The sequence below is a fragment of the Coenobita brevimanus genome, chromosome 39, assembly GCF_032717465.1.
Source record: "Coenobita brevimanus isolate Jiangsu-jjx chromosome 39, ASM3271746v2, whole genome shotgun sequence".
Classification (NCBI taxonomy): Eukaryota; Metazoa; Arthropoda; class Malacostraca; order Decapoda; family Coenobitidae; genus Coenobita; species Coenobita brevimanus.
This window is the reverse complement of record NC_136992.1, coordinates 23,160,894-23,175,894: the sequence shown is the minus strand read 5'-3', so window position 1 is coordinate 23,175,894 and position 15,001 is coordinate 23,160,894. Positions and strand designations below refer to the sequence as shown.

The 15,001-nt window shown below is 42.9% G+C and overlaps 1 protein-coding gene across 1 annotated transcript in view; it reads left to right on the top strand.

The window, feature by feature from the left end:
• LOC145396870 (zinc finger protein ubi-d4 B-like) overlaps positions 1–15,001 on the top strand; it is a 636,773-nt gene that overhangs the window by 51,684 nt on the left and 570,088 nt on the right. Inside the window, exon 3 of the mRNA XM_080270158.1 lies at positions 698–834. Coding sequence (XP_080126284.1) covers positions 698–834 — 137 coding nt within the window. The remainder of the gene's footprint in view (positions 1–697; positions 835–15,001) is intronic.

Here is a 15,001-nt window from a genome sequence, read left to right as displayed (position 1 = left end):
AGTGGTGATTGCTTGTCTGTAGTTGATGGGTCTGCTTAATCATGGTAACCACTTATCTGTGGTTTATAGGACTGCTTGACCAGATAGTGTTAAGCAACAGGAACAAGTGTTGTTCGATGTACTGTAATGGTCTTTTACACTACCTTTCTGAGTTAGGTATGTATGAATGGGGGGCAGGGGAGAAGTCCATTTTCCTGACGGAGCCATTCTCTGTACCAGGAAGAGACCAAACATACAATTCTCCAACCACTACTTCATGTAGGCAAATTGGCCCGTATTTTACATAAATTGTTTTATAAAGCAGGTAATGGTACCCCTAATCTACTCAGTGTGATGCTACCTTTAGGTAACTTCTCACTGTATGACAAGTCAAATGGTGTCCTGTAACTTAAGAAAAATTCACAGTAATATGTTGGGATATAACCATATAGCCAACAAATGAATGTGTGGTGATTTAGTGGGTTAAGGCACTCCAACTGGATGTGGCAAATAAGGGTTTAATTTCAAGGTATGGTTGGAGTTTGTTACCTACATAGTGCCTCTCAGGGATGGGCAACTTGTCACTCACCTTAAGTGCCAGGAGTGAGTGGCATAATCCAGGCCCCTGTGCTCCTAATGGTGGAAGAAAATATGAACCAATAAGCAATTTTAAAAAAGCTTTGTTTTGTGTGTGACTTGTGTGCATGTTGTTGTGCAGGGATAGCGCAGAATCCATGCAAGCTGTACATGAGTGCACGACACAGGATGCCCGGCACGGTGGAGGGGCAGCTGTATGTGTATCCTTCCCAGCGATGGTGCTGTCGAAAGAGGTCCTACATGGCGCTCGCTCACCAGGTAATTTTTCTATCTAGCTGTCAGTGAGTCTTTATACCCATGTAGTTAATCACCTATTTAATATATCTATGATCTAAACTATCCCTGTTTTCCACCATAGTCATTTCTGAATTAAATTAAATTTAGCCATGACACACACATTGCTATATCTCCCCATATCCCCTACCTTAACCCCATCACCTGTAACTATAATTTTGATATTCAGTGGACTAAAATTACAGGTGTTAGAGGTAGAGTGAGGGTGTATGGGCAGGTGCAAAAGTGTGAAAGTTGTGTTTGAATGTAATTCTGATTTGTAATGGACATTAACACATGGGGTGGGAGGGTTCCAGAAGCTGGGGGAGCAAAATGTTAAAGTTTAACAGCCATCAATCAGAGCGCCCAATGAAATGGACCATAGGCTGTAATTTTTGACATTGCCCACTAATAATGATTTTATTTATTTAGGAGAGACTTCTCTTAGTGAGGAGTTGTAGTTCTTTTACTTGGCCTAGATTTCTCTTTATTTTGCATCATGTTTCATATACCTCAAGAACAAAAAATAAAGCTTTTGCTCTACATCCTTTGATAGCACCCCTTCATGGCTAACATTGTTGTTAATCTGTTGTTGCAACAGCATTCAAGATGGAGAGATGGCAGTTTTAGGCCAAGTGAGAGTGAAAAGAGCATAGTAACAGCCTCGATAAACCCTTTCACTATGATGGCACTTTTTAAATTGTGTTCGTAGTGCTGCTTGACAATTATATTCAGCTTAGAAGAGACCATTTGAGTGAAAGGGTTGATTACATTCTTCTTCAATCCACATTATGTTGCTTTCCCCCCCATTTTTATGGCTAACAGCTCAAGGTTTTATTTAGCTCATGAGTGACAGCTGGTAATTCCAGGGTTAAATGGATATAGTACATCACACTGATGAAGGATGCAAGGTGAGGACCTTACTCTGGTCAGCTCAGGAAGCTCCCTGGCATTTTTTCCTAACTAATTTCTTTATTTGCGTATGACACATTAATCTTGTCATGTATGGTATGTAGACAGTCTGTGTTGATATGAAAATGATGTAAGTAGCATCCAAACCAATGTTAAAGTGATTAAGAATAATCTGTTATTCCCATCAGTTCATTGAATTCAGCAGTGTTTCATTGGTTTCTTCGTTCTGTCTCCAGATTGTTTTATTTGGCTTTTGAGTGACTTCATGTAGTGAAGGGGTAAATGAAGTCAGTATCTGACCCCTTTTGTATGAAGTACATCTTAAAAGCCAAATAAACTCCTCTGGTAGTAGCTGCCAAGAATAAATTTTAAAATATGTCATCACTAAAGAGTTAAGGAGGAGAAACTTAGGAGCCATAGCTATAAGTATGGTCCAGGGGACCAGAGTTGATCACGGTATGCTCCTTTTTTTTCTGGGCTTTAGGCATAGACTTAGTAATCCATTCCCTGTTACACAGCAGTCCTCCCACATGCCACACACGGTGGCATATATGGGGGGGGGGTGGCACTCGGCCATTGTCCCCCCCTTTTGTCCCAGTGGGCGTACATACCTGCAAATCTAAATACGTATACAAAACATTTGCCTATGTGGCATAGGCCCCCGTGAACTGTTTGGTATAGAAACTATAAACATCCCTTATCGATTGTTATAAAATGATGGTTGTAACTAACTAACAGCCTGCATTTTTGAAGAGAGGAAGGAGGTTTTTATTTGTCATTGTAGTGAGTAAACAGGCACTGTCTCACACACCCACTCACTCAATCTCTGTCTGTCTGTCTGTCTGTCTCTAAGTCATTAATGCCAGTTTTAGTTTAATATTTTAAATGTTTCATATAAAAATGAACATTGCAACTTCCAGGAATGAATGAATCAACAGTTGTATATTATGATCTAGCAGTTTTTTTTTTTTTTTTAATGTATACATACTAGGTACTGTAGAATTCCCTAACTGAATATTTTTCAAAAAGCTCATTTTTTGTTTTAACCAAGATACTGTACATAAGCTTCATTTTATTCTTTTACCACTGATGATCAAACTAATGCAATAAATCCCTCTTGAGGCCTCAAAATGCCCCTAAAAATGCTTGATTTTCAAAAAATTTCCTGATGGGATTTACAGCGCCCCACCAGACCCCCCAGCTGTAGAGGCTTGCTTTGCTTGCCTCCCCCTCCCTTAAAAAAATCCTGGTTTCACCTCTGTGGCCCCCTCCTTTCCAAGGACCTATATACGCCACTGGCCACATACCATCATATGTCACAGGTAGGGTAGTAATACAGTACCCCATAAGTCCTTATGGTAGGGATGCATCCCAAAATATCACAACCTTTTCATGAGTGCTTGTACTTTAAATTAAGAGAAATTGGTAAATTGGCATTATAGATAACTAAGAAACTTTGATAAGCGTTTTTTAAAAATTTGCTATGGATTTAATTGCAAAAAATTACTTTGAAAACAGCAGTATATATAATAAGAACTCACTGTACCCGTTGTCCATATTAAATACAGTACATGGTAGGGCTATTTCTTTCGTGATTGGAAGGATGATATTAGCAGGAAGGGGTTTGTGATATATCGGTGGGCCCTGTTGAAGGTAAGCAAAAGTCTGTTTTGATGAAATTCAAAATGTCAAACTGATCACTACCTCAGCTTGGGATTGAACTTTCATTCTTTTGAACAGCCTATCACTTCACTATCCACTTGACCACCACCTCCTCATATTACTGTACTAATGATGGTACATTATGTGACACAGAATTGTATTCATGTGGGTTTGGTGGCTCCTTTGACACCTCTTCCTTACTAATTTATACAGTGTTTGCATATAGTAGTTTGGTTCTCCAAGCTGCTGCTTCTGTCTGAATATGCCACAGGAGGCAGTTCTGTCTATGGGTGTGACAGATGTTTGGGCAGTCACAGGGCTGTGTCTTTGTGGGTACTCAGGCAAGATGCTCCCAGGCCACATGACCTGCCACTTGCCTGGGTCATTTGGTTCTGGGACATAGTTCTCTTGCTCATTCCTGGGTGATGTGGGTTGATGCCTATGTCACTGCTTCTTTTACAAGAAATCATGACAGTAAACCTGTTTAAAGAGAAAGGCAGTTTCAGAGGACCAAGTCACTCATCTAGAAAGAGGAAAGACTTTCAAAAGGTAATGCAGCCTGTTTCATTCATGATTGGAATGATGAGATTAGCAGGAAGGTGTGTGTGATATATCAGTGGGCCCTGTTGAAGATGAGTAAAAGCCTGTTTTGATGAAATTCAAAATACCCAACTGCTTTCTACCTCATAAAAAAAGAGAGAGAGAGAGAGAGAGAGAGAGAGAGAGGGAGAGAGACATGGTCAGTAGCAGATCCAGGATTTAGGAAAGAGGGGGGCTTTGTCATTTTTTTTTTTTTTTTTTTTTTTTTTGTGCAAGGCCATGAGCCTGCAATAACAGTTCCCTCCAAGAGAAAAACAAAACACAAGAGAGAGCCAAATTCAGATCTGATCATTTCAAGATGCCTGGACACACTGCATTTGAAAGACTGGAGATCATAGAAAGCAGGAAATGTAAGGGGCTCTGAGCGCCGAAGGCGCGAGGCAATAAGCTAGGGGTCTAGGGTGAGCGGTAGCTCCCGCAGCAGGGTCCGGGGCAGAGCCGTGGCTGCAAAATGCTTTTTAACATTTCACAAGCAATTTGAAAGCATATTGGGGCAAGTTGTGGTACTTTTACAGTGGTTAATATTTAAAACCTGTAACCAATAATTTGTGTCAGATGGAAACCAGTTACAGATCTCTACCGATTGATTAATGACAATAATAATAATAATAATAATAATAATAGTATTTTTTATTATTATTTTTATTATTGTGGTAGGTGGGGGCACCCACCATCCACTCACTCAATGTATTGCTGCTCTTGGGTGTCTGTCCTGTCCTCTCCTCCATCCTTGTTTCCTTCCATCTTCTTCTGTCTTTTTTTCCTTTATTCTTTCCTCTTCCTTCTGCCTACGGGTGATTTTACACTCCCTCTTCTGTCTTTCATTCCTTCATTCTTTCCTCTTCCTTCTGCCTGTGGGTGACTCTACACTGAGTGACAAGCCAAATGGTTTCCTGTACACCAGGAAACTGTTTACTACGCTGGGTGGTAACCATGTAATCAAATTTTGGCGCCTGGTGGTTTAGTGGGTAATTATTGTGCTCCAGTCGGATTTAACCAGTGAAGGGTTATATCCAAGGGGTGATTGGGGTTTATTGCTCATGTAATGCCACCCAGGGATGAGTGAGACTGGTCACTCTCATCTTAAATGTCAGGACCAACTGCATAGCCCTGGGCTTCTACGCTCCTCATGGGGCAATGTAGGATTGGCTGATGGATGGATGGATTATTTTTATTTTTATTATTATTGTTATTATAGCTTTTTATTTTTACTGACATTGATATTTGATAATAATCAGCTGTTGGGGGTGCCATTCATAGCTGACGGGGGGGGCAGCTGCCCCCCCTGCCCCCCCCTGGATCCGCCACTGGACGTGGTGGTGGTGCAAGGAGGTGAAGCAGGCGAAAAGTGAGAAGAAAAGAGCATTTAAAGTATGGCAGAGAGAACTAGAAGGAAAGAAGACAGAAGAGAATACAATGAAAAGAGAGATAGGAAAGAGAGAAATGGCCAGAGCAAAAAGGGTGGCCTTGGAAAGTTGGAGTAGAGATCTGGAGAGTGCACAAGGATGGACAAAAATGTTTAAAATTGCAAGACAGATGAGGATGGAGAGGAAAGATGTCATGGGAGCAAAATTTGTAAAGGATGAAAATTGGGAAATAAAAACTGACAGGGCAGAAATACTGGAAAGGTGGAAGAGGTACTTTGAGGAGCTGTCAAATGAAGAAAATAAGTATGAGATAGAAGAGATGGGAAAAGTTGAAGGGCCAGTTGCAGTGATAACAGAAGTTGAAGTGGAGATAGTCTTAAAGGAAATGAAGACTGGGAAAGCTCCAGGCCCAACAGGTATAACAGCTTACGTGATAAAAAAGGCTGGAAATACTGATGTAAAAGAATTGACAAGGATTTTTAATAACATCATAGTAGGACAGCCACCTACTGAGGAGTAGACTGTAGCACCAGTCGAGCAGGGCAGTACTCCCGAGGTGGATGGAAAGCTGATGACAGGGAGTGCTGGAGCTCCCGTTTCATCAGCCCTCAGGACTAGTTCCTGACCATCCCCCTTTGCTGAACTTTTTCAGTGTCTCAGTTACACAGAGAGTAGGCCAGCATGCTCTCCAGTACAAATTTCTCTAACTATCTTCACCAAACTACATGCACAGTACACACTACACTTCTTTTTCAAAAATCAACAAAAATGGCGTCTATCAATCAAGCCTCGGAGTCCCCAGGGGGGGGGACCATAAATGCCCCCGCCATCTGCCCCTCTCCCGGTGACGACTCGAGGTGCCTGGAACAACTGTCTGACTCTCTTCTTCTTCATTTCTGCAACATTCGCGGCCTTTCATCTAACTTTCGCTCTGTTGAGCACCACCTCTCCTCCTCTAAACCTCACCTTCTTTTTCTGACGGAGACTCAGCTGTCTGAGGCAACCGACAGCAAACCCTTTTCTGTATCCTCCTACTTTCTCTATACTCATTTCAAAGCCAAAGGTGGCTGTTGTGTATACATACGCAGCGACTTATCTTGCTCTCGTGTTCCTGAACTTGATTCTTCTGAATTCTCCACACTCTGGCTTCGGCTTTCCTGTCATTCTCTGACTAAATATATCTGTGCCGTTTACTTATCCCCTAATTCTACTGACTATCAAAAATTCTTCGACTATCTTACTTCTACGATGGAACACATTCTGTCCATTTCTCCTTTCTCTGAAATCTCCATTCTTGGAGATTTCAATGTTCACCACCACCTTTGGCTCTCCTCTCCTTTCACGGATCCACCTCGTGAACAAGCCTACATCTTTTCTATCCTTAATGACCTAGAGCAGCTTGTACAGCACCCTACCCGAATCCCTGACCGCCTTGGAGAGAGCTCCAACATACTTGACCTCTTCCTCACAACTAATCCTTCTGCTTACTCTGTTAATCTTTTCTCTCCGTTGGGCTCCTCCGATCACAACCTTATTACCTTAACCTGTCCTATCACTCCAGTACGGCCTGTGGACCCTCCAGGGAAACGTCGTCTGTGGCATTTTGTAGCCGCGAACTGGGAGGCCCTCAGGCAGTACTTCTTTGATTTTCCCTGGAATGATTATTGCTTCCATGGCCGGGAGCCATCTGAGTGTGCCTCGCGCATTACGGAGGTTATTCTCTCGGGCATGGAAGCATACATTCCTTTCTCATATCCTTTGACTAACGCAAGAAAGCCTTGGTTTAATCACGCTTGTTCTAATGCTGTCCGCAACAAGGAGAGGGCCTACAAAAGGTACCGGAGCCAACCCACCCCTGAATCACATCATCTTTACGTTTCTGCCCGGAATCGTGCTAAGTCTGTTCTTCGCTCTACTAAAAATAATTTCATCCATACTAAATGCTCTCAACTCTCCAACTCGAATTCTTCCCGCTCCTTCTGGCACCTTGCCAAAAATCTTTCTAACAACTTTACCTCATCATCCTTCCCTCCTCTTTTCTACTCTGATGGTTCTGTAGCTATTTCTTCTACTGATAAAGCAGATCTCTTCGCACAGACTTTCTCCTCCAATTCCACCTTAGACGATTCCGGTGCTGTTCCTCCATCACTTCCCCCTCTGACTTCCTCATGGCTGACATTAAAATTTCTTCAGTTGATGTATTTTCTGCCATCACTGGCCTCAGTACTAACAAGGCATATGGGCCTGATGGGGTCCCTCCTGTTGTTCTCAAGAACTGTGCTTCTGTGCTTACACCCTGCCTAGGCAAACTCTTTCGCCTTTGTCTGTCAACTTGTACCTTTCCTTCTTGCTGGAAGTTTGCTCTCATTCAGCCAGTCCCAAAGAAGGGTGACCACTCCCAACCCTCCAACTATCGTCCAATTGCTTTAACGTCCTGTATTTCAAAAGTTTTCGAGTCAATTCTTAATAGAAAAATTTTAAGGCATCTTTCCTATCACAACCTTCTTTCCGATCGTCAGTATGGGTTCCGTCAGGGACGCTCCACTGGCGATCTTCTCACCTACCTTTCAGACTCCTGGTCATCCTCCTTTCGGGACTTTGGCGAAAGCTTTGCCATTGCACTTGACATCTCAAAGGCTTTCGATCGAGTCTGGCATAAATCTTTAATTTCCAAAGTGCCCTCCTACGGTTTCTATCCTTCTATCTGTGCCTTCATCGCTAGCTTCCTTTCTGGTCGTTCTATAGCCGCTGTTGTAGACGGCCATCATTCTTCTCCTAGATCTATCAACAGTGGTGTTCCTCAGGGCTCTGTCCTATCACCAACTCTCTTCCTTTTATTCATCAATGATCTTCTAAGCTGTACATCTAACCCTATCCACTCATACGCTGATGACTCCACCCTTCACCTTTCCATTCGGTTCCCGCAACGCCCATCTCAACAGTTACTTCAAGAAACAAGGGATGAGGCTATGGCACACCTAATGTCTGACTTGGCTCGTATCGCTGACTGGGGTAAAAACAATATGGTTGTCTTTAATGCATCTAAGACTCAGTTCTTACACCTATCAACCCGACAAAATCTTCCACAGGTATACCCATTGATGTTTGATAATGTTCAGCTTAATCCTGCATCATCCTTGAACATGCTTGGGGTTTCATTTACTCAGGACTTATCTTGGAAAGATCATATTACATCTCTTGTAAAATCTGCTTCCAAGAGATTGGGTGTGCTAAGCCGACTCCGCTCTTTCTTTACCCCTGCACAATTGTTGACTCTATACAGAGGTTTTATCCGCCCCTGTGTGGAATACAACTCTCATGTGTGGGGAGGCTCCCCACATACAGCTCTTCTCAATAGGGTGGAGTCAAAGGCTTTTCGTCTCATTAGCTCTCCTCCTCTTACTGACTCCCTTCAACCTCTGTCTCTTCGCCGCACTGTTGCATCTTTATCTCTTTTCTATCGCTACTTTAATGGTCACTGCTCCTCTGAACTGTCTGCTTGCATTCCTCCACCTCTACGACGGGCGCGTAGCACCCGTCTGGCAGCAAACTCTCATCCCTTTTCTGTCCAACTCTCTAATGCAAGAGTTAACCATTACTCCCAGTCTTTCATTTATGCAACAGGTCAGCTCTGGAACTGTCTCCCTCTGTCTGTATTTCCTGCTGCCTATGATCTCCAGTCTTTCAAACGCAGTGTGTCCAGGCATCTCAAAATGATCGGATCTTGAATTTGGCTCTCTATTGTACAGTAACCCCTCCAATATCCGGATCAATAGAGCCATAGGCAGGTCCGGATAGTGGTCCTGTCCGGATATTGGGCCCCAGTTTATGGACTTGTACTTATGGACCCTAACTCTGAAAAACACCTATACAACTCCCTCTGGACATGCATTGCACCTATTTAAGACCCAAATCACACCAATAAGGGACATAAAAGACTGAAATAAATGCAAAAGAACCATAAAATGAGGTTTTAGAGGTGAGTTTATACAATATTAAACATTCTGGGTACTTACAAGTCCCTTGCTCTTGGACTGGTTTGAACCGCCAGTTTGCAGTCCACAGTTAATCCTCTGCACTCTAAATTCTAATTTCTTAACACTGCACAACACTGTAAATTCCTGTGTGTTCTAGTGGCAAGGTATTGCAGTTTATTCACTGTTTATTCACAAAAAACAAGCACCTGTGGCTTGCACTGTTATGAGTATCTGCTCTCCATCGGAGTTAAGCTGTGACTGTTGATGTTGGTGGGGTAACAGAGTTGCCAGATCGCAACAGCCACATTACCAATCTCCTCAACTTTCATTGTCAAATATAACTTTTCATTACCAAATTCGTAAAGCTAGCATATATTCTTCACTAATTATATATACAAGTGAAAATACATGTAATCACTCTCCTTATAACTAACACCATGTTGATTATTTTCACACTATGTAGGGTAGCAGATTAATCAGAGAGAGCAAACAATCCACCATCTCCATCCTGTGTATCCTCATACATGTGAAAAATCCATTTGGTAATGCATTATTTTAATTCATTACCAAACGATTTTTCATTACCAAATTGGCCCACACTTGGTAATGAAAAATACCAAATGGCAACCTGACAGGGGAGGGGGGAGGGGGAGGAAGGAAGGAGTGAAGGGACCATGGTGTAACAGCTGTTTGGCGCCAGGCGGGAATTTCAAATTATGGGAGGGAAAAAAGTCAGATTTTTTTCGAATTTTTTGCGGTTTTTGGCCCATTTTGGGAATATTGGATCCCAGGAGGATTATGTCCGGTTAGTGGGGATGTTCGGATATTGGGCGTTCGGATATTAGAGGGATTACTGTATTTTGTTTTTATCTTGGAAGGAACTGTTACTGCGGGCCACGGCCTTTGGTTCCTTCTTCCTCGCATAAAAAAAAAAAAAAAAAAAAAAAACCTGAGGATTGGAGAGATAGCTGGAGAATGCCAGTTTATAAAGGCAAAGGAGATGCCCCTCTGTGTGGAAAGTACTGAGGGCTCAGACTGTTGGACCATGGAATGAAGATATTCGAAAAGGTGCTGGAAGGAAGACTGAAGCAGATAGTGAAGATAGATAACTGACAGTTTGGATTTTGCCCAGGTAAATGCACAATAGATGCAATATTCATCATGATACAGTTGCAGGAAAAGTTTCAGCAGAGGAGGAAATGCTTGTAACATGTGGTTGTGGACCTGGAAAAAGCTTTTGCTAAAGTACCAAGGAGAGTTATAGAGTGGGCCTTGAGATGACAAAATGTGCCTGAGAGACTCATTGCAGCTGTCATGTCTCTGTATATTGATACAAGATCAAATGTCAAGACAATAGCAGGAACATCAGGAAATTTTGGAATGGTAGTTGGGGTACATCAAGGTTCAGCACTCAGTCCATTGCTGTTCAACATAGTAATGGAGGAGGCAACACGGGAATGTAGGGGGGAAGGCCCATGGGAATTCCTGTATGCTGATGACCTAGTGCTGACAATGGAGACTAAGGAAGAAGTGGTGGAAATGTTTCATAGATAGAAGAGGGGAATGAAAATAAATATGGATAAGACAAAGGTAATGGTGACAGGAAAGAAACCAGTAGAAGGAATTCAGTCAGGAAAATGGCCATGTGGATGCCGTGGCAGAGGAGTAGGAGTGAACTCAATGTTGTGCACGGAGTGTAATAATTGGTGTCATAGAAGGTGTTCAGGTCTGCAGACTTTGAGAGGAGTGCAAAATTTCCGTTGCCCAGCCTGAATAAGAAGAGAGGCAGAGGGAGATGAAGCAGAGGATGAGCTAGAGGTGAATGGGGGCAGACTACAGGAAGTGCCGCAGTTCTGCTATCTAGGAGATGTATTGGACTGTGAAGCAGGGATGGAGAGATCAGTTAGAACAAGAGTGGCGTCAGCATGGTCAAAGTGGAAGGAAATAGCTAGCCTACTGGTCAACAAACACATACCACTGAGACACAGAAGTTAAATATATGAGGCCTGCATTAGACCAGTATTGATATATGGTGCTGAAACTTGGGCTTTGACAGATAAACTGATGAATGTTCTGAGGAGTACTGATCGTAGAATGCTAAGTTACTTGGCGGGAGTGAGATGGGAGGACAGAGTTTTGATTTAGGAAATAGTCAGAAGATGCGGGGTGAAGGATCTCAATATCATCTTGAGGCAGAGGCGGCTGAGATGGTTTGGTCATGTGAGAAGGAGTGAGGAAGGGAGCTGTGTGAGAATAGCAGAGGAACTGGAGGTGGTGGGACGTCAACCACCAGGAAGACCAAGGAAGACCCTGAAAAGTGTTGTAATGCGAGATATGGAAAGACTGGGTATTGGAGAAGGTTTAATTCAGGATAGGAAACAGTGGAGAAAAGCCATCGCACGTCCAACCCCAGTTTGAATATGGGAACAGAAGGACAAAAAATGAAGATGATGATGATGAATGCAGCCTCTGTTTCCAGTGCTCTAAAACTTACAAATATCATGAAAGTAAAATGTCAGAAAATTTTGTTGGAAACATGGTTGGCTTCATGAAACGTTGGGAGAAAAATGGCCTTTTTAGTAATTAATGGACCCTGATTCCACACAATTTGATAATAAGATGGGTTTGGTATAGAACTTCTTGAAGGTATTGTATCTGCATTGAGTGATGCCCACAAACCTTGCTGAATCTAGTCTTCTGTGTAAAAATGGTCAAGAAAGTAAACTGAAGAAGCAGTATGTCTAACCTCTTAAGCTTTAGGAAAGAAAGCAGAGTCTGCTGGCTTGATCATTGAAGATGGCAATGTAGAAATCTGGATTGAAGAACAAGATTTTTTTTCTTAGTCTTCTATCTATCTATCTATTGCCAGACGCCTCAATCCCGTTTGGGATGGCCACAAACAAATCGCCTCCAAGTCGCCCTGTCCCCCGCCATTTCACTGCCCTGCTCCCAACTCACACCCCCCTCTCTCATATACCTCTCCACCCCATCCCTCCATCTCATCCTCGGCCTCCCCCTCCCTCTTCCCCCCTCCACCTCACTCACATACACTCTCTTCGTCAGTCTTTCGCCCTCCATCCTCTCCACATGGCCAAACCACCTCAGTGTGTTCCTCATAACGCTTCCTATCACATCCACATCCACACCACAACGCTCCTTTATATCCTCATTCGTCAGCCTGTCTCTCCACGTGACTCCACAGGCTCCTCTTAAATAACTCATTTCCACTGCTCTCACTCTTGACTTGTGTCCTTCCAACAATGTCCAAGCTTCACTTCCGTACGTTAGAGTTGGTATCACAATACTGTCATGTAGTAACTTTTTCACTTCCATGCTCACTTCCCTGTTTCTTATCACTGCTTTCAAGGAACCAGCAACCTTTCTTCCCTGCTGTACCCTTTCAAGCACTTCACCCTCCAAACCTCCATCCTTACTCATCACACTACCCAAATACTTAAACGTACTCACATTTTCCAATTCCTCACCATCTAACCTCGCTGTACATTCACTAACTTCACCTCTCTCAAAGACCATCACTTTACTCTTCCCTACATTCACCTTTAGGTTCCGTTTCTTACACACTCTCTCAAACTCATCCACCAAGCCTTGCAGCTCCCCTTCGTCTTCACTCGACAACACAGTATCATCTGCAAACAACAGTACAGGGAGTTTCCAAACACTATCCTCTCTCACCAGGGCCACTCCAACATCCACTACCCTAGTCTTGCCAGATCCAAAGACCATTGAAATTAACTTGGTTTGATTGGTTCGCTGAATCATACAATGCTTCATGAACTAGATATTAATGGATGGTGACTAAAATTACACGAGGGGTGGGTTCTTCCAAGGTTCATGCTGGAAGGACTTAAATTACCCCTTTTTTGGACAAACCTTGTCGGAGGGAATATAGTCACCAAGGTTAAGGTAGGGAAACTTAGTCAGTCGTATGTCCAGTCATTGCCTTCAGTTCTGAAACCTTTGCTTCCAAGGGTAGAATCTTAAGGAAAATAGCTTTATACAAGGTCCAAATTCCATGAGTCACTGAATAGTAATGATGGATACTAGACCTGTGAATGTTCAAGACTTTCTGTAGGGACTTCTGAGGGGTGGATGTGGGAACTGATGGCCAAACCCTCTTCACAAGAGCAACACCTTCGTTCTGAGATAGAAAGGTAAAGGCCTAAAAACAGTGGGTCCTTTAAAGCTGAATAATGTGTGAATTTAGATGCAGGATTGAGTTTTTGAACAAAAAGCATTTCACTTAGGCAATCCACATTCAACTGAGGGGGTATGGATGGAGAGGTCTTGAGCTGTAAGAGCCTGGTAAATAATTTCTAGCAAGACATATGGGTTATTGAAAGAAGGGCATAGACCCTGTAGGATTATATTTATCTCTTTGTTTGATAAAGAAGACTAATAGATGTGATAAAAAACTCCTGGTATGAAGAGTCAAAGAGGTCTCAAGGGCATCTTCTTGGAGTGTTAAAGTGGTGTGGGTGGAGGGGAGTGGGCCAGTGTCACCACAGGTGCAGGTCCATGCACCATGACTGAGAAGGCCAAAATGGTGCAGCCAGCACTGCATGGTATCTTTACCACTGTAACAAATTAAAACTCTCAAGAGCATCATGTTTTTTCTTGGATGGGAGGGACAGATATATGGACTGTAAAGTATTTCAATTCATGCTGAAAGCATCGGGACCCCCACCTGATTCTTTTTCGAGGTGGATGCTGGCAGGTTAGCTTTACCATTAATTCTCAGTGGAAAGCGATCTATCTTCTTTGGAGGAATGAAAGTCCTGAGATAGTTGCCAGAACATACTGTAAGAGAAAGCCCATTCTGTTGTGAAAGTGGACCTCTGTGAGAAAGGTGTATATTAAAGTGATGGGCCTGGTGTAAAATCCTGTCTGAAATAGTGGTGAGAGTTGGGGATTAGAAAGTCCCTTAATTCAGAATACAAAAGATGTCTGTCCTTGAGCACATTCTGTAAATGAGAAATCTGTTTGGGAGTTTGTGACCTTGTTGTGAGGAATGGTCTGACTGTTGAGAGCTCTGTGGCATTAATATAAAAATTTTTGTAGGTCTTTGACAACTAGCCATGGCCTTGATATCCTTGTAGAGATTGAAACCTTCAACCCATGTCTGGGGTGTCTCTCAGGATAGCCAGTTCCAGAGGAGGAGAAACAGGGAACTATAGCTCTCTAAAAGTTAGTGTTTCACTCTGTGTGAGTGAGTGTCATTTGATTGAGGCAGGAATGGGCAACTGAGTGTCTCTGTGCTTGTACCTTAATAGATTGTTTCTTGTAAGGGTCAGGCATCTGCTTAGCAGGCAGCCCTAAAGTAGACTCGAGGCAGATACCTGTAATTGAAAGCTCCTACTAGCACTGTCTTCCATCGGTGGCAGGAAAAGGTCTTGCCTTATATTACACAATTAAGGTAGCTTTGACTCCTTATGTTGTTGTCTTTGGAGGGGGAAAGGGTTGCACTGGGGGTGTATCAGAGCATCCCCAACTGTTAAAGATGCCGAGCGGGATGTAGGTGGTTTGTAGATAGGTTGAGGCAAATCCCGTCTATTTTACCAGTTGAACTGCATTCAAAGCTGCATGGTGACAAAGGTCTTCTGTATTGAATATGAT